General features: G+C 37.9%; 1 protein-coding gene across 1 annotated transcript; it reads left to right on the forward strand.

Moving 5' to 3' along the window:
- The first annotated feature begins 589 nt into the window (after nucleotides 1-589).
- On the forward strand, nucleotides 590-19,006 carry LOC110053378 (hamartin-like). Its single transcript, XM_089275305.1, has 17 exons — nucleotides 590-1,018; nucleotides 1,149-1,238; nucleotides 3,384-3,446; nucleotides 5,171-5,315; nucleotides 6,812-6,966; nucleotides 7,363-7,436; nucleotides 8,090-9,598; nucleotides 10,490-10,536; nucleotides 12,009-12,175; nucleotides 12,580-12,656; nucleotides 13,035-13,088; nucleotides 13,318-13,414; nucleotides 13,831-13,926; nucleotides 14,167-14,308; nucleotides 15,068-15,156; nucleotides 15,787-15,855; nucleotides 16,531-19,006. The coding sequence occupies exons 1-17, from the start codon at nucleotides 779-781 to the stop codon at nucleotides 16,645-16,647; spliced, it is 3,231 nt and encodes a 1,076-aa protein (XP_089131431.1). The 5' UTR covers nucleotides 590-778; the 3' UTR covers nucleotides 16,648-19,006.
- The last annotated feature ends 504 nt before the right edge of the window (nucleotides 19,007-19,510 follow it).

Raw genomic sequence — 19,510 nt, forward strand, 5'->3', positions numbered from 1 at the left:
GAGCCCAGAGGGTTTGTGTGAAAAAGTGTCTTCGCACCGAAATTTCTTGTATACACAGCGGGGCAATATCGGGGGCGGGGGGGAGGTACTGCCATATATGGGCTATATGGGTATGTGCCGCTGTGAAGGGTATGGTTTTCAAGCAGTTTACTCTAGGATAGGGTATATAAATCAGAGCGTTTGGGTCTAGAATAAGGTATTATTTTTCACAAAACTGACTGGTTGGTTGCAGATTTTATCTAGAGTAAGGAAACCAGGAATTGCCCCTCAAAAATATAAAAAAATCAAACCGGCAAGTTTAACTTTACGCAAATCAGCCTCAACAATTCAGCTGAACTAGCTCTGGTATAGGCTAAGGGTTCCAGGGTCCCAGCGGCACATCCCCACCCAGTAATTCCCAAATAACGCCCCCCTCCCCCTTCCCCGGGCTAGGAACCTGGCGTACGGCTAAAACTCGTGCACTATTATTTTCACGTTCGTTTTTTCGCCCCCATTGGATACTTACGTGACCAACTACGTAATATGTTACGTGACTGAAGACGCTTAGTGGTTTGCGGTATTTGTAACAAAAGTATGCCCTGACAGCACGTGACTTCAAAAAAAAAATCAAACAAAAATGGCGACAGACGACGATTTAGATGAGATACGTGCCTCAAGTCGTTCGGTTTTTTGGCGATGAATGAAGGTAACTACGGAGTTGCCGCGTGGAGCAATGCCTCAGCTATATTTACTTTTCACAAGTCTGCCAGAGAACGTGCAGAGAACGTTTTAGCCAGCCATGTCAAACGCAGCCGTGGACGCTTTTGTGCTGCCGAGCTCCACTCAGGGAGAGTTTTCCTTGGGCGATCTCGATGCAGAGAACATTAAGACTATAGAAGAAACTAAGGCGCGGATTCAAGGAAATCTTCACTCATCTCGTGATCCTGGTCTGCTAAACGCAATGGTGGATTATTACTTGAAAACGCGCTCTCCTGCTTGCTTGCAGATATTGAGCAGCATACACGAGGCTCGTGCACAGGTAAGCTGATATGTGAGTATGTGACAAATCTGTAGGTTTACGTTGTATGTCTGTTGAAGAGGATGTTTGTTTCCTGGCTAAAGATCTCTCTACAAACTGCAATTTAATTCTGCTTACCTTCTTTTGAAAGGCATTATTTGAGAAAATGAACGATTGCCTGCGACACTCGCCTTCCCGTTTGGACACCTTAACACTACTGGGACACATCGTACGAAAACAGGTATTTAAAAAAAAAACAATTATGTGGAAAGGAAATTTAATATGTAACATAATTAATCTTTATTTCTAAAATGCCAGACTTTTTGTAAATGGGATCAATTTTTGTTTGAAGGCTTGGGACAACTTGATTTCAGCTCTTTAAGCCGCGTGAATTTATTTTCACACGTGTTTTGCGCATCACAGAAACCGAACGTGTGGATCGTTTTTCGTTTTATCGTGTGTGCAAGTCATCACTCTTTTAACCTGGTAGTTATTGTGCTGGTTTTCCATTAACTAATTAAGTCTCGTGGTTTGGTGGTCTGATCCTATCTATTTTAAGACTTTGAAGTCAGGGAAGCTTCAGAATGTGACTGCTGTCAAACCCAACATCTTTTGTCATGTGGACAGTAGCCAAGGTCCCAAAATGTCTTTCTTTTTTAGCTGTAAAATGGACACCTAAAAAGTGGTCAAAGGGGTTATTTATATTGTGAAAAACCTGTCACAAACAACATGTGTAAGCTTAATAATTAGATCCTACCACTACAGTAACCATTACTAGAGGCCTGTTACATGTAATGTACATTAGGTAATTTTTCTGATAACATGTTTTGCAATATTGTTGCACCTTTTCAAGACAAGTTGCATGAAACCTTGCTTTATGCAGCAATTCTGGAAATGAACAGGCCTTGCAAATTTGTTTTTGCTGCGGAAATCGTTACAAAAAGTTAAACTACTCTCTACTGTGTGCAATGCTTGCTCTAAGAAAAAAACACATCTATCAATCACTGGGCATGTTCATTTCAAATACTGTTACAGTGTACGATTTCTCCGACAATGTACGTCACAATATAATTACAGGCAAGTTAGAGGAACGATTGCCACATGTACACTGTTCAGGAAACAGTGTTTTCTAATTACTAGAAAGGAAGTGGGCAGGCTTCAGGATATGACAAGATACATGTTCTACTGATTTCCTTAACAATGCTGAAATTTCCCGGCCATCTTTAAAATGTCAAGACAACATTACGCCGCCATTCCGATTCCCAAAAAAATAGCCAAATCCACTTTATTTGGCACACCCCAACAAACATATTATGAATTTAAATAAAACCATCTAAATTAATCAGTGGTCGTGCATACCTTAAATTGAACCACTTAAAACAAAGCCTGTACAGTACTGGTAACAGGGGTAGTACATCATGTAAGCCTGCACAAAAGATCCCCGGATCTTCTCTGAGATTTTTGGATGCGATTCGCGGTTGTAAGCAACATTTTTGATTTACCTCAAACTGTACTTGCGCACACCAAGGCATAAATTTCAAGTTCTTCTAAATAAAGTTTGTACTGAATCTCATAAATTCATGAAAGGTCGCAACTATATGTGTGTCTAATATACAGTACCCAGTTTGCTGTATTAGCCACTTCTGGTCACATGACTAAGAGTGTGATTAGTTCATGCAGTACATTTTAAGTTCTTTGCCTGCTTGTGTGCATTTGCATATTTTCCTAATAACTGTTAGTCGAGTCTTTGTAACATGATGTTTTGAACTCATCTCTTGCTGGGTTTATTGGTTCATTGCTACAATAATGTGCACTGTATGTTACTTTGTGGAAGGTGCAGTGGCCTCATGGTTAGTGCGCTTGTCTCCGGATTGAGCAGTCTGGGTTCAAGCTCTGGCTGGGGACATTGTGTTGTGTTCTTGGGCAAGACACTTTACTCTCACAGTCCCTCTCTCCACCCAGGTGTATGAATGGGTAGCGGCAAACTTAATGCTGCGGGTAACCTGGCGATGGACTAGCATCCCATCTAGGGGGAAGTAGAAACCAGGATAAACTCAGGCCTGGTGGACCACTTGGCTCGTATGTAAACTTTACCATGTTACTGGAGTATTCGCTTTATCATGGAAAGAGAGTGCTTACCTCCCACTAGACAACTAAGGACTTGCTTTAGATAAAATTTCAAGCCCCAGAAATGGAAGCTCTAATTACTCCAAATGATTTCTTTGTACATTTTCACAAAACTTGTTATTACCATTCAACTTAAACTGTGTGTCATATTGTTCATGTCTAACATTTACATTATAGCCGTACATGTAAATAAGGTCATCTTCCTCACTGTCCTTTTCCTGTCTAGATTTTAATACAGTGAATGTTTTTTTTTTTTCAGCCTTCCTGGTTATACAAGATTATTAAAACATCATTGTTTGAAAGTCTTCTGAAGTGCATGAAGGTAAAAAGTATTGTTAGTAACTAGGCTTGAATTGTAGTCAGTAGCCAAGCTTAACCTGTGAACAGGCTCTCGGCGAGGACAGAAAAAAATTTGGCAAGCAAAGCCAGCCGATGAGCATGAAGCTGAAGAATTCGGACAGCAAAGCGATCAGGTCAGTTGAGCCTGTAGACTTTGCTTTTGATGTGCCTAGCTGTCCTCAGTGATTAGCCTGCAACAAATTGATCAGTCAATGAGGTAATTAGACCTGTCAAGAAGCTTTTCTGTTTTTTTTTTTTTTTTACAAACAGTTCTCATCAAACAGCTAGGCCCAACATCATACACATTTAATATATATACGTGTAGAGTGCAAGTAAGCAACATGTTCATGGATTATTTCAAACTTTGTCCCTCCAGAGCCGATACCTGGAGAGCTTAAAACATATTTTGCAATAGAGATGAACTTAAACAAATTATAAATAAGCACATGGCAAATTACAGAGGTCTCAAACTCTCCAAAGGGACATGGAGATAACTTCCAAAAGCATGGGGAACTTTTACCTCAAAAAAAAAAAAAGAAGAAGAACACGAAGAAGAAGAAGAAGAAGAAGAAGAAGAAGAAGAAGAAGAAGAAGAAGAAGAAGAAGAAGAAGAAGAAGAAGAAGAAGAAGAAGAAGAAGAAGAAGAAGAAGAAGAAGAAGAAGAAGAAGAAGAAGAAGAAGAAGAAGAAGAAGAAGAAGAAGAAGAAGAAGAAGAAGAAGAAGAAGAAGAAGAAGAAGAAGAAGAAGAAGAAGAAGAAGAAGAAGAAGAAGAAGAAGAAGAAGAAGAAGAAGAAGAAGAAGAAGAAGAAGAAGAAGAAGAAGAAGAAGAAGAAGAAGAAGAAGAAGAAGAAGAAGAAGAAGAAGAAGAAGAAGAAGAAGAAGAAGAAGAAGAAGAAGAAGAAGAAGAAGAAGAAGAAGAAGAAGAAGAAGAAGAAGAAGAAGAAGAAGAAGAAGAAGAAGAAGAAGAAGAAGAAGAAGAAGAAGAAGAAGAAGAAGAAACAAAACAAAACAAAACAAAACAAAACAAAACAACTCTTTAGCACAATCAAACGACTCCACTCTACTTAAAATTCCTCCTTATCACACAGCATAAAGTGCCCTTCAGAAACATGTGCGGACTACATGTAAAGCTGAAAATTAAATGAGTATGGCAAATGCACAATTGTCACGAACCGCAAGAGTCATGTACAGTGTAGGGCAGTTAATTTCAACTACATTTTACAAAGATCTGTCAAATGTTTATCTTAAAGATGTCACCAATCAGCGATTTAACCAATCAGATCATGATATCAGATTTTGGTATCATGGAATGGTGACATCATCGATAGAATGTATACAGCCTCCCTCGCTTCATTCACCAAATTCTTTTTTTGTGTGTGCTCGCTGGGAGACTGTTTGCAGGCTAAGGCAAGCCTGCATTGAATTAATATTGCCTTTGTTGATTATTTACAATTATGTGAACTTTTCTTTTGTTTGTATCTTGAGGGAGACATTGTGACCTTATGGTCTTTACACTGACCAGAGTCACTGTGTTGTATTCTTGGTCTAAAAACTTACAGGTACTGTACATCTAATCCTTGCATTGCCACTCTCCACCCAGGATTTTAATGCAGCTTTTGTATATTTGACAGTGTCTTTCTGTGCTGTGAAACAGAAACTTCTGTGATGCTAAATTATGTATTTATACATGTAATGTTCTCCATTTAGGGCGACACAGACGTATTGGTTTTAACAAGTGGTATTTTGACCATCACTACTCTATTACCTCTTGTTCCTGCCTCCATTGGTCATTGTTTACAAGACTTGTTTGACATATTCTCCAGACTGTCCGCTTTCAGAGCTCGTCGGTCAGGTATTATACATTTACATCAAACTGACTGACTGTCTATTTTTCCGGGAATAAAACTTACATTGTATGTTGTACACTATTATACACTAAAACTTGAATGATTGTTAAATAGAACTTACCAATGGTTTTGCAGATAATAAAGAAATAAAATGCCTGCTTGTTACTTTTTGAAATTTTTGAGGTAACCAGCATTTAAATACCTCCTGGGCACAAATTTTCATAGTATGCTCTGGTTTTAATTAATGTTTAGATAAAGTCCTAGTAATAATGAATACTGTACACTGTACATACAATGTAGTTCGTTTTAAACAATAATTAAAATCAGTGAGCAAATTGTCAAAATTGTTACAGAGGTTTCAATAATAGCCAGGTAGCGGGTAGATCTACCCACTTGTAATGAGCAGACTACCCACTAAGATAATTTCCTTGCAGCTAAGGATTCTCTTCAAGAAATTTGGCAAAATAAGTCTAATGTTATAGGTAAAGAAAAAGAAAGGTACAAGAAAAAACTGTCTAGTGTTAACCCAGCGAAAGATGTAGGAAAGTCTAAACTGACGCGTGAGAACAATCGCTTCAATACAAAGTGAAAAAAATGTTCCAGGCACTACAGCTGAAATCAAGAGGAAACTGGGAATAAGCATGAATAGTAATGGCTTCCAAAAGGCAATTGTCATTAGCATATTTCGTCCCAGCGTCAAAACAAAACAGGTCAAACAAGAATGATTCTTCGCAAGGTTAGTCGAGTATATTGAAAGGGACAAATTTCGGTGTTTAAACTTTAATACTATGCTTCTTTTCGTGGTGAAAAATGACGTAGTGTTCATGAATCGATTTGAATACGAAGAATTACAATACCACATGTTATCAACCTTGTCTTTCAAATTGATTGACATCTAGGAACAACAAAGCAACATAAGATAGGCCTCAAAACACGGAAAAATGGATCTGCGAGAGTCAGGAATTTCAAAATTTCCCAGGGGAGCATGCCCCTGGACCCCCCGGACCCCCCTTGGAAGGCGTGTTGAAGGTTAGTTTCTTCCAAGAAACTAACCGCTTCTAATTCTAAACTACCCTTTTGTGCAAAAAATTATTGAAACCCCTGTGCTAGGAGACATTTCAATCCTAGTTGCATCATTTCTTTTTTTTTTCAAGAGCCACTTAGGGCTTATTCCAGTCACCCCTTCTATTATTCAACCTTGTTTTTTGATGTTGTTTACATGTTTATGTATCTCCACAGTGGGGTAATGTTAACAGTATTTATAGACTGTTTTTGATGTATGAAAATTCAGCTTGATAGCTAGGCATAGACGACACAAACAAAGGAAATTAAACAAGTATGTTTATACATAATTTCTCTTGTTTGTGCCTCTATATTGTGGGCCTTGCTAACAAGCTGAATTTTGTAATAAAAGTATATAAGCCAACATTGTTTTGTGAGCTTGAATGGGCAAAGAATAAACACGAAAGAAATTTCCTACTGCATCGTATCTCCTTCACAGGCAATGCACCTGAAGTGTACCTTCTTCACCTGCATGTTGCAGTGTACATGTTTTTTCATCGGTTATATGCCATGTACCCAAACAACTTCTTGGTATATCTAAAAGCTCAGTATGGTGAATCCCTTAATCAGGGCCTCTATCAAAACACTATCAAGGTGAGAGGTTTTTAATACATGTAGCAATTAGTATCAGTGAAGTCCAGTTGGTAACAGTAGTGTGTATCTCTGACTGTTTTTGATGTTACCATGGTGATGAATGTTGATGTTACAGAAACCAAATTTATACATTTTGTAAAACTCATACAAATATGTTCTAAGATTTCTTTGTTCACATTATTAGTGTACATGTGCATGTATCTTTGAACACTGGCAACTGGACAAAAAGGCTTGTAGCACTATGCAACATGTACAGTACACATTGTAATCATGTTTAAAGTTAATCTGATTCAGTGGGTTTATTTTTGTGTCAAAACTCCAAATTGAATCATTCTTTTGGAGTCTCCTCAACTTTGGGTAAATACTGCAAGAGTGAACTTGTTTGATATTTTTCAGCCTATGATGGAGCATGTGCGATTTCACCCATGTTTTGTCACTGAAACAGTGCATTCTGAAACAGAAAAACACAGGTCAGTCAGTTGGCTCATTACTCAGTACAGTACAGTTGATGTATGATTGTCAGACGATCTTGGGGTGTTGCAATTAATCTTGGATGAATTTGTGACTGGTTATTAGGAATGAACAAAATTTATTTAATTCTTAATTTATTTAACCCTTTCATTTACATGAGTGCCCAGGTTGAGAATCAACTTTGATCCTGGAGAAGCAGACGATGAGATTATCATTGACAACATTGTACTTATGTGTCTCTAATATAACAAGAACTGACTATTATTCATTTATACTTGTGCAGTGTATGACAATCAGCTTGTAATAGGCTAATCTGGATATGTTCAAATTCTAACTTAGCTCTGAGGCTTAGCGGAATAAAACAATGAAATCACTTCAAGGTTGAGGGATGAATGAATGTCCTTTGTTTTTTCCCCCTAAGCCTTGGAGCCAAGTTAGAATTTTAATATATCAAAATTAGCATATTAGAACATTATTTTTAAAGTGTACTTAGTTGTATGCATTACATGTATTTAAAATATGTTTATGCCTGACAATGTTGGACCTTAGCGGCTATACTGTACATGTAAAAGCAGACCTCTGTAGATGTGAACTGTTGTGGTCAGCATGCACTTTTCCTGACTGCATTACTTGCAAATGTATTAAACTTCAGATGGAGAAAGAAAGAACCTCATGACATTGTAATAGAGTGCAAGAAGTTATCTCTGGATCCGATTGATAGAATACAGGAGAAAGGAGGCTTTATGTCTTCTTGGACATCAAAGCAGAATTGCCAGGACCTTTTTGCTGACAAATCTATTAGCTCCATACTCACAGGATCATGTGATAGTCAGGGACCTGAAATTAGCAGGTCAAAAGAACGTCGAATGTCTGATTCAGCAACACAGACTGGTAAATCTTTACAAAGTGGAGACAGTGGCACTGATTCATGCAGCTTGCCAGTCATGTCGTCTGATGAGATCACGGCAGACTGGAGTCCTTCAGTTGTGTGTGGACTCAGCACCCCACCATCATCCCAGATGTCACCCTCAACAAGCAACCCTGATCTGCTGCTGGCTTGTAATACTCAGTCTCACTGTAGCACACCTGCTGCAGTGTACACCCCAGGGCAGTCCCCAACAACATCACTTGGGGGTGATGTAGCCAGCTATCATCATGGATACTCAAGCTCCCCCTCAATTACTGGGAGTAGAGGGAAGACTGGTGCATCAGAATGGATGCATAGAAGTCATGAGGGACAGTTGTCAAGAGCTTTGTATTCTGTGCTAGCTCAGCACAGTTCTGCATCTGCCCCTGCAGCAATCAGGGGTCATCAAACATCAACACCCAAAGAACCTGTAAAATGCGAGAATGACAAAAATGAGGGTATGCCACTTCATGATGGATGTAACTCATTGACCTCCCCATCCAACAGTGAACTGAGTACGTTTGAAATTAAAGATGAACAAACTAAGGAAAATTTTACAGGAACTAGTGAAGAACAATTTGATAGCAGTAATTTGAATGTTTCACCCAAGGAGGAATATAGAGACTTCAGCAGGCAAGAAAGTCTTGTTTCAGAAAGCAATGAACTCAAGTCATTTGAATCACACAAGGATGTAATCAGTTCAGATTTTTTGTCAGATTCTTTGACACCTGTTGGTTGTCAGTCACTCAAGTCAGTAGATGCAGTGACATTATCCAACACACCCAGTGATTCTATGAACGGATCTTCCAATGTTTGTATGTCTACAGAAGTTCAGGAATCAGGCATACATGTATCTCAGCCATGTTATGATTCTGATAGCTCATTGCTGAGTAAAGAACACCATGAGCAACCAAGCAGTGCTGAGTTAGAAAACAAGTTGCAGGAGGTGAACAACAGTGAAACTAGCATAGCATCCGACGAGGCTTTAACAGACGTTTCAAAATTTCACAGCACTACTTCTGCTGTTCACCGGAACCACTATCCAGCTCATACATGTGACTTGCTCACAGCTTTTCCTCAGCTGTTACCTTTATTTCAGAGTGAGCAGGAGCACAGTGGACACAGTTCTATGGCTGATGGCGATGATGTAACGTCATCAAGACTTCAGCAGCAGTTGTGTGGAGCTAGCCCAGTGGAAATTCTTGATAATTACTTGAAGATAGGGAATAGTGTGCATTGTGGTCAGCTTTCAAGGTAAGTTAGATTCAGGGTTTTCAATAAGGTTTGAAATAGCCGTCTGAGCTAAGTAAAGTAGGCAGCAAACTGATGAATCTTTTTAATAATTTGAGTGAAAATACAGACAGAGTAGGCAGCGGTAAGAGGTAAATTCTGACAAAGTAGGCGGCGATTTTCATCAGTTGCTGGCTTCTAATGAAACCCCTGTAGATTATGGATGTTTCTTCAAGCAATTATTTTGTGCTTTGTTTTCAATCTGGTTATGCTTTATACAATGCACTCCTATAGATGATTCTCATATTGGAACTGTAAGTTAAGCAAAACATGCAATGCACCTTCAGTATTTACAGGCATTAATGAATATGAAAAACAAAATTTAAAGTTCTAACATCCGGTAAAATGGATTTAAACTACTACTACATTCATGTATGCATGTACTGTACACATGTAGAATATTCTTGATTGCTTCTAAAACCACAAGGAACAGGAGTCACAGGTGAACAAGATTAGTGCCACTAAAACGTTTTGTTTAAATAATGACTAACAGAAAGATGTAAATAACTTACAAGTCAATCTTTTAAAAGCCTGACTCGTAAGTTATTTACGTCTTTCTGCTATTGTTTCTAGGGCTTTCCTGGCTCAAATACATGTAGTTTCTATTCCAATTAATCACTTCTTAGGAAGTTTTGTTCCTTTTTTTCTTAAAAAATGTTGCTAAATAAATACTTGTGATAGTATATGGTTTATATAGATAGGGGTGAATGTTCTCAATTTTCTGTTTCAATCATCTACCCACCCGTAAGTACTGTGTGCTTTGTACCTTGGTACGTCATTAACATTTAACTGAGTTACTGAGTTACTGTGTATGTGACGTGGCATTGACTTGTGATGTTCTCATTCAATTATCAGGATTCCTCTGGTCAGTCAAGCTGGGACAGTGTGGACACATTTTGGAGGTATAATCTGCCCTGTTTTCCTAAGGCGGTAACCCTTTACTCCCTAAGAGTGCCATTTGGCACATAACGTCATAACTTTGTGGACATTTGAGAGATTTCTATTAATTTTTGCCACGGAAATGGTCTTGTAAAGATTTGCTCATTGAAAACATACATGTAAAATTGTGACCCCCTCCAGCTATCTAAGATATGGTTGGCCACCCCCACTATTTTCCAATTTCTTTTTTGAGATGCACATGGAATGCAAGACTTACAGTTTCTCATCAAGCTGTGTACTATGACCTGCAAAATAAGCTATTGTTCAGGGGTATACCTATAATATTTGAGTCAAATTGATATGTGTTGAAAGATTTTCAGTTTCACATTTTAAAACAACTTCTCAAAAAAAAAACTACCGTATTTTCCCGTGTATAAGTCGACCTTTCAAGACCTAAAAATCAGTCCAAAAATTCGCCCTCGACTTATACATGGGTCAAAACTTGAGATCCAAGCGCCAGTCAAATAATTAGCATAATAATTGTCTTTCAATGTTAACAAACATGTGATAAACGGCAGCACAGTTTACAACGTACGTTCGCTTAGCGATCTGTCTCTCCATATCAGAGCTTCAAGTTAAAATGCATCAACATTTATTCGTTAAATTTTAACCTGGATCTTGTAGACACTCACTGGCTCAATTTTGTCATAAAGAACCAATATTTTTCCTTTAAATAAAGCTGTAGTAAAGCCGCTCGGAGAAAATATCTTTCGCGCTTGGAACTTCTCTGCTTGGTAACCTGGCAAGATACGAGTGCAAGGACTTCTGTACCAGTACTTGACCGATTTCAAGGCTTGACTTCCAAGTTCCCAACACACGCTTTGCACTTTGTTTATGGCGTCGTTCTGAAAGTCGTGAGCTTCTTTGGTGTTTTGCCTGTCTTATAAAGCCACTTTTAATCTCTTCGCACTTAAAAAGGCTTGTTTGAAATCCTTACGTTTGATTTTTGTGAGCATTTTACAAAAATTATCATCGAAAAGTCTGCATGTACATGTGTTGCTAAACTGGGTAAAACGCTCGTATACGTGCCATAATAAGCTTTAAAACTGCGCATTGAAACATGCTGTGATTTGTTTACATATCTGTGGTAGCTGAGAGATAATTTTAAGAAATACAAGATAAGTTTTCCAAGAAATTCTTACCTGGAAATTAAGAAAATCTAGTTTTTGGCCTCAAAAATTGGGGGTCGACTTATACACGGGATCGACTAATACACGGGTAAATACGGTACATGTACCTCTTTCATAGCTGCTGATGTCAGTTCTTAAATAAGTCGATCAGTGGCTTTCAAATGGTACATTGTACACAGGCAGAGAGTCTTGATTTGCTGATTTAGGAAAAACTGCTGTTTCATTGAATCTGTACACTGTACCTTCACATCTTTTGTTTATTTTTTTTATCTTTTTCAATGCAGAAATTTTCTTTGATTTGTTAGGTGACCCCCCTGTGGATGAAGTGGAAATTCTGAGAGGACAAGTCAAACTGCTTCATAATCAACTCCTGTTTGAACGACACAAGTGTGATCTGCATGCTATCCGTAACAGAAGACTTATAGGCAAGACATTTAAGGCTGCACAATACCATGAAGAACTTCTGGCCACTGTAAGTCAATGATTGAAGGCTACATGTAATTTCTCTTTGCAAGATCAAGACACTTTTATAAGACTAGTGGGGAGAAGAAAGAAAATCATCAGCCAGGGGATGTCATGGTTGTGATTCTACATGTATGATGTTGCCCTTTATTATTCTAAATACTTACTTGTAGCTACATGTAACTGTACACAACATGCACTTTCAGAAGTTTGTTAATTAAAAGGCATTCATCATCATGGATTACATGTAGACTGTTCCTAAGCTTGGTTTGCTTGTTTCTGTGTAAGAAATGACTCATTCAACTCTGTGTTATATTAAACTGCTCCAAAATCAGGAGAGAGTTTTTATTTAGTTTCTTATCAATAGCAATGCATTACATGATTTTTATTTGCTTATCTTTTGTTACAATGTAGAAAGATCAATTGAGACTACAAGAAGATAAAATGAGGGAACTGACCGATGCACTCAATACACAAGTAGAAGAAAACAGGTTTGGCAATGAGAAGTGTTAATAAGTCTGTACAAATTCCTCTCTTATTTCTGGTTGGTGGAGGTTTACCACTTGGCTATTGACATGCACATAGCATTGCTAACAAGTTTACGTCGGAATGGCTCAGAGCACATCCAGTTAATGGCACTCGTGCAGGATGGAGTATTTGCACCAGGGATCTCCAGGTTTCAATTCCAGCACCCTGAACCACACAACCACTCTTCCTCTTGCAAGTAATAAATTATTTATTCAAGAGAAACATTTTAAATTTATTGTACATGCTGATGAAGATGCAAAGTAAACCCCACTTTAATGGAACATAGGGTTGAATTTTGTACATGTATGAATCATGTCTAAAGATGTGTTTTTGCACTAAAGGAAATTTAAAGAAAATTCCTCTAGTTGGGATCACCAGCAAAGGTTGCAACTGAGGTGAGATATTCTTGTATTACATTTGTTTTGTGTATTGGCTCCAACAAATTGTTAGATTACATATGGAAGCTTTTAACAGCTTCTGGAGGAGCAATACCCAATGAGTGTGTCAGTTGAGCATGTCGGTGTAAGGAGCTACAGGTACTGTACCAGTCTAATTCTTGAATACTGAGTAAATCACTCAATATAAATAGTTTTTAACTCTGATCATATTTTTCTTGGTGTTCAGGGATTTGTTGAATGAAAATTCTCAACTGAAATATGCTCAAGAGGAGCTCCTTGACAAGCTTAAAGCTCAGCAAGAAGAGTTTGATACAAAACAGTCAGTAAGTAGTGCACAACGTAAATAGAAATGTTTCAGTTTTGAACGTGTGCAACTAGTACTGTATGTCATGCTAAGCTACACAGTATGCCACTAGTATATGTACTGTAGTTCACGGTGGAGGGTAGGATGACTCATCTCCATTTTTGAGCTGAAGGTTAAGAAGTTCAGTTAGAATATTTTTATGGTTCTCAGACATGATGTGACAGAAACGGTTGACACTGCAAGTTTGTTAGCCTGCTCATGAACACAGCCTTTTGAGCTGACTTCCTGTTGTATTCTTTATTCTTACTTATAGTCTTATTGTATTCTTATTGTATTCTTGCAAGCATCAAGTTGACACTGGCTTACTTTACACATGGAAGTGATGTGTTTTGCAAAAATAATGTTAAAATTGATGATCTTTTGATTAAATTATAGGAGGTTAACCAGGTGAAAGCAAAAGTGTTCACATTAGAAAATGAGCTGGATCGACTCAAAGTGGAAGTATCAGAAAAAGACCAATTATCAGAGCAGGTACCTTGTAAACTTTTATATTCATCTTCTGGTTCATTTGTAATTTCCTCTTACACATTTTGTAAGGGATTCAAGAAGGTGTACACCCGGCAAGACAGAGATTCCCTAGTTCTCTTTCTGCTTGATGAGAGACAAGAGGGAACCTAGGGCTTTCTTGCAGAGTACAAGGTGCCTAACAAGACTTGGAACTTTATCACAGACTTCCAAAATATAAAAGTCTTATCTTTGTTCTGTATTCAGGTGAATCACCTTGTCAAGGAACTTCTAATTATGGGGGAATTAAACCAACAACAAAAAGATGTAATTCAAAAACTTGCTCTGGCTGAGGGACAGAATCCTGAGAGCAATCTGCAGTTACATGGTTGTCACAGAGAACTGACAGGTACAGGGCAGTATTGGTACAGAGAATTTACAGTACTGTGTGCATGTTTACAGTTAGTGTTGTTGTAAAACCACTTTCATTTCTTCCGTGTGATAGCCCCGTAACTTGAATGATTTAATCACTTTTTCGTTACTGATAAATTGTTGCTCTAGCAAGTCATTGATGAAAATAAACAAAATCATCAACCCTGAAATTGAATAGCTATTCACCTCTCCACTTTCGTTGATAAAGTGTTAAGCAAATACAGAATAGAACATCTTTCTTAATGATTAAATAGGAAAAAACACCCCTCCTCCAAAGCATTATAAGTGACATGCACTTGTATACACACGTATTTCACTTAAATATTATAATTGGCACTAGTAACAATGTAAATACTGTACTTGTAAACACATATTATATTATATTATATTATATTATATTATATTATATTATATTATATTATATTATATTATATTATATTATATTGTATTATATTACTTATATATTATAATTAGCACTTGTAATAATGTAAATGCTGCTCTTGTAACAATGTCAATACTGTACCTGTAAGCACATGCAGATTATTAAATTAAATAAAAAAAAAAAAATCAACCCTGAAATTCTCATTAATAACACTGTATTGCAATCTGGAAGGAGAATAAGGTTGACAGTAGGAACTTTTGGTTAAATCTCAACTGGCGTGGCACAAAAAGGATGAGTCTGTAAGAGTCATAATATTAAAAAATGAGTATGTCTGTGTGTATTCTTTTTTCCCAGTTGCAAAGCAAACAGTGAAAAGGCAGAAAGCTGAACTAGAGGCCATAACGTCCAAACTTGCAGACATGGAGACACTTGTTTCTAGCAAGGTATAGCAGTTTTTGTTTGAATTTACATTTATATTTTTTTGTCAGGCATTAGAAAAACTTGGGGGTCCTACTGACGTGTTTTGAGCCTAAATGCTGCTTAGTTGTAGACATTCAAGAGAGCTTCTGGCAAATAGAAAATTGCAAATGTCAAATGTAGATGTAGAATTTTGGATTGGACTCAACGCTCCTGCTTGCACACATTTTTATGGACTTACAGCTGTACTCAATACTGGGTTCCCTATGTACATGTTAACACATGTAAAAGTCTATCATGGAAACACTTATTACTACTAAGTAAATAAATAAATACAATTCTTAAGTTCTAAGGCCAAAGGAAATTTTAATCTTCAGCTTACATGTAGAAAAGTTGAATCAGTTCACTATTTTTAATTGTGTAGCGTGTACTTGAAATGTTTGCCCTAACTTTTCACATGCCTGAGAGTCTTGACTGGACAAGTCCGGAAGTCACTAAAAATTGCCGTTGTTTCAAGGCATGACGGCTGCTTAGTACCACAGTTGTAGCGGTCATCTGAAGTGCTGGGTAGACAAAAAGAAGTGAAAGAACTTAAGGACACTAACATGGATTACTTTGTGGTAAAAAATATGATTTGATCGCTTAAAATGTTGCAGGATATGGAACTGAGAGAACTCAAGAAATTCACTGAAGGACTGAAAGGAACTTACCTTGGCAAGATACAGGTGATGTGCAGGAAATACGCACAGTGCATTACTTCATGGGTGATGCTCTAAGTTACATTCTTTTGTGAGGATAATGGACCAGAGGGCATGTGTACAGCTTGCCAGATGGATTAATAATGCTATTTGACTAAAATAAAATTAAATAAAAAATAAATAAGGAAAATAAATCACTGTCTTTAAGTGTCAGTGTTAAGCACTGCTGTGCTGATTCACGACATTACCCTGATGTAAATCAAGAAACAAATATTCTAAGTACTGTAGAACTGAAAACGTGTTAAAAATCCCAACTGGATGGAGGTTGGCACACCGCGGCTGGCCAGTTGGCTATTAACAAGGTGTTGAAGTGTTGAATTCCTGACCACCAAACACAAATCCATTTAGCAGTAGTGAGAAGAATTTGAAACTGGGACCACCAGATCACTAATCCAGTGCCCTAACCACTAGGCCACGCCACCTCGACATTGTCTGTGTGGTCTAGTGCCAGAGATCTCACAAGTTCCATTGGAGTTAAAGTAGAGGTCACTCGTGAATTTTGTACATGTTTTATGAAAGATTTGCCACACCTGCAAGCGCAAGCACTGTTGTTTTTTCTCTAACTTCTTTTGCTGTTTGTACTTATTGTATTTGTACTTAAATGGTGGTCTAAAAATATATACTTCTTTTTATTTTCTCTAGAGCCTTGAAGAAAAATATAATGCCCAAAAGAAGATAACTCAATCCATAGAGTCTTATATCCTTGATCTGCAGTCATCCGTGGACAGTGAAAAAGAGAAAATGGAGCACTACTCTTAGAACATATTTAAATAATATAGTTTAATGTAATCTGCATCATCCTAAAATTATTTATCTGTATTGAAGTACATTCCACAACAGGCTTCTGTTTGTTGGTAAAGCTTACTAACCAGATGTAATATGTACAGTGTAGCTAGTTTATTCCTTAATTCTGTGGTCACTCACGGAAACCTTCTCAGTCTGGCCTACTTGAATCCATAGTTTCTTCTAATAAGCAATTCTAAAATTATGGTGTAGACCCTTTGCATAAATTTCTGCCACCTCTCCTCGGGACCAGTTTTCCAAAATACCAAAAGTTTCCAAGTAAATCACTATATTTGGAACCTCTTGTAAGTGACCACCTCTCGTAAGCGACCGTGACCACTTTTAGAGCTAAAAGTTATAAAATATCTTTTGTTTTTACCTCCCGTAAGTGACCACTTGATAGATAATAGAGGGAAAATTGGATAATAAGGTGTTGCAACATTATCGCACTCCTGAGTAGTGCAAGAGACGGAAATTTCTCAATGGGAAATACCGGATTTTTTCTCGAAATTGACTTTTCACATGAATGAAACAGTTAAAACATGGGGTAAGCCTCTGCAGTTACCATATGCTAATGAGGCGAATTTTGACCCAATATGGTCTAAATTCTCGTAAGCGACCACCTGGGCTAGACATTTTGGGTGGTCGCTTTTGTGAGGTTCGACTGTATCAACATTAGCCTTACTAACCTCGTTTTTAAGTTGACAATTCAAAATATTTTTTTTACTATCAAACAAGGTTATGAGGCTAATTTAAATGCATACAAAAGAATTTTAAATTGGGGGCCATTTATGAGGGGGGTCTCTGCATAAATTCTTATGCAAGGGAACAAGAAAGCATATTTTTTTGTGGATGGGAGCATAATTCTGTTGTTTAGTTCAATGCGCGTGGGGATGTCAATTATTTTTTGGCGTCAGTTTTAGAAAGAACTTTCATCTGCTCCTTTGTATTGGCCAGGCTTTGTGTGACAGTCTTTAATTCACCTTTGAAGCGTAATGCAACCTTGTTACCGGGGGAAAGAGATCCTGGCAACGAGGTTGGGCTTAATGCCCTAAATTGTGCACACAACCAAATACAGCAATAATTATTGTATGCTCTGAAGTTACCAGAAAAAAAAAAACACTCATCATTGTTACTTATGTCATATGAATTTTAAGAAGAAGCTGAATTCTTCTCGAACATTTTTCAAATTAAATGCAGGGAATGTTTTGCTTTAGCACACAGTATATTTTGGCGCTAACATTACAACTAGGTTTTGCGTTTGCTGCTACATGGAAGTGCTTGTAATATTGGTTTTCGTTATTAGTAATCTTCAGTGAATTTTGCCAGATCGTCACCCACTGCATACAGCACTGTCATTGACCTTTGATGGGATGGTGACACAACCAAAGTACCGTGGTGGTCTTTGGATCATTGCAACTGTGTGTGGCTGGGTGTCTTCACTGCAGTTACTGGTTACCAAAGCAGGATGCTAATGTTCTTGTGAAAGCCCTGAGTGTCTTTAATACTGGGTGGATGCCTGTAGTAGCGAGGCGCATACATTCCATGGATTGCAAGACAGGATATGAGTGCATTGCCAATCGACTGGTGTGTATCCAGACTGGCGGGAGGCTTACTGGTTTGAAAGCATTGGTGACGAGTTGAACTGGTCACTGCTCAGTGCATTAAAGAGTTAAAGAATTGATTGATCGGGTGCTAAAACCAGGATTACCGCAGCAGTGCATTCAAATATCTAATGCAAACATTTTGAGACTACCGTATACTATCACTACTGTCACAATTCTCTGCGAACTCATGTGCGGTCACGCTTGATGAGGACAGAATCTTTTTTTTTTCCCCACAGTTCTTTACAGTAAGGAAATACAATTGAACGACTCTTTTTTTTTTGTTTTTAAACTTCTCTTCAGAATAGTTAACATGTAACTTCAGGTCAACAGTTATCCTGTCCTCAGATGTATAGAAGGACATACACCTGAAGGACCTACCTGTAGACAAGTCACATGTATGTGCGATGTTTTGTCATATATACTTAGCTGCCATACAACGTTGTTTTCATCCAACTGTTTAAAAATACGATTGAGGGGTGCTGCGTGAAAATTGGCTCTTAATAAAATGTTCAACGAAAGCAGGCGAAAATAGGCATTATTTATGAATCTTTAGGACACAGAAAGATAACTATTCGGTCTCAAGAGAAATATAGAAATGAGGTATTCCAATGTGTTGAAATACAGTACAGAAATATAATGCTGTGATGTTAGACAGCAGTGGTTTAAGTTATTTAGGATAAGAAATTTGCTTTTTAGGTTGACGACTGTATTAAAGAGCTATGCCATAATATTTTGAGTCATTTTTCTGTTGTACAAAATTAGCTATAAAGGGTAGAACGTTAAGCCAGCATCAGGCCAAGAGGTCCATACCAACGGCGCTTACCTTCTGTAGCATGGGGCGACTGGTGCTTACGAGTATTTCTGTTTCTCCGTGGGTGGGATCCTAGGCCATTGCAAGGTAACCCCCGGACCGTGCGACCTGGCCTACGGGAACTGGTAATAAACCAAGAACAAACAAGGCTGGTTACGAGTAAGGAAAATTAGCGTGGACGGCAAAGTTGAAACAAATGGTAATTTTTTTCAAGGCTACAATCTTGCACAGAATAAAATAAGTAAAACCACCCATCCCCCCGAATCAATGATGAACGGGCGCTAAACCCAAAGCGCGCCATTTTTGCCATCAGTGAAATTGGGGAGGGGGGGGGGTGGTCTTAATTTTTCATTTATTTTGTCCACGATTGTAGCTGAAGTGCTATTTTCTGTCAGATGCAAGGGATGCAGGTCATTTAACC

The sequence above is a fragment of the Orbicella faveolata genome, unplaced genomic scaffold, assembly GCF_042242905.1.
Source record: "Orbicella faveolata isolate gen_17 unplaced genomic scaffold, um_ofav_v1 contig_36, whole genome shotgun sequence".
Taxonomy (NCBI): Eukaryota; Metazoa; Cnidaria; class Anthozoa; order Scleractinia; family Merulinidae; genus Orbicella; species Orbicella faveolata.

Bases quoted from the DNA above. Each gene is read 5' to 3' on its own strand.
- LOC110053378 (XM_089275305.1), top strand. From the start codon at position 779: ATGTCAAACGCAGCCGTGGACGCTTTTGTGCTGCCGAGCTCCACTCAG. The intron at 9,599-10,489 runs GTAAGTTAGATT...TTCAATTATCAG, and splicing joins CATTGTGGTCAGCTTTCAAG to GATTCCTCTGGTCAGTCAAG. The intron at 13,927-14,166 runs GTACCTTGTAAA...TTCTGTATTCAG, and splicing joins AAGACCAATTATCAGAGCAG to GTGAATCACCTTGTCAAGGA.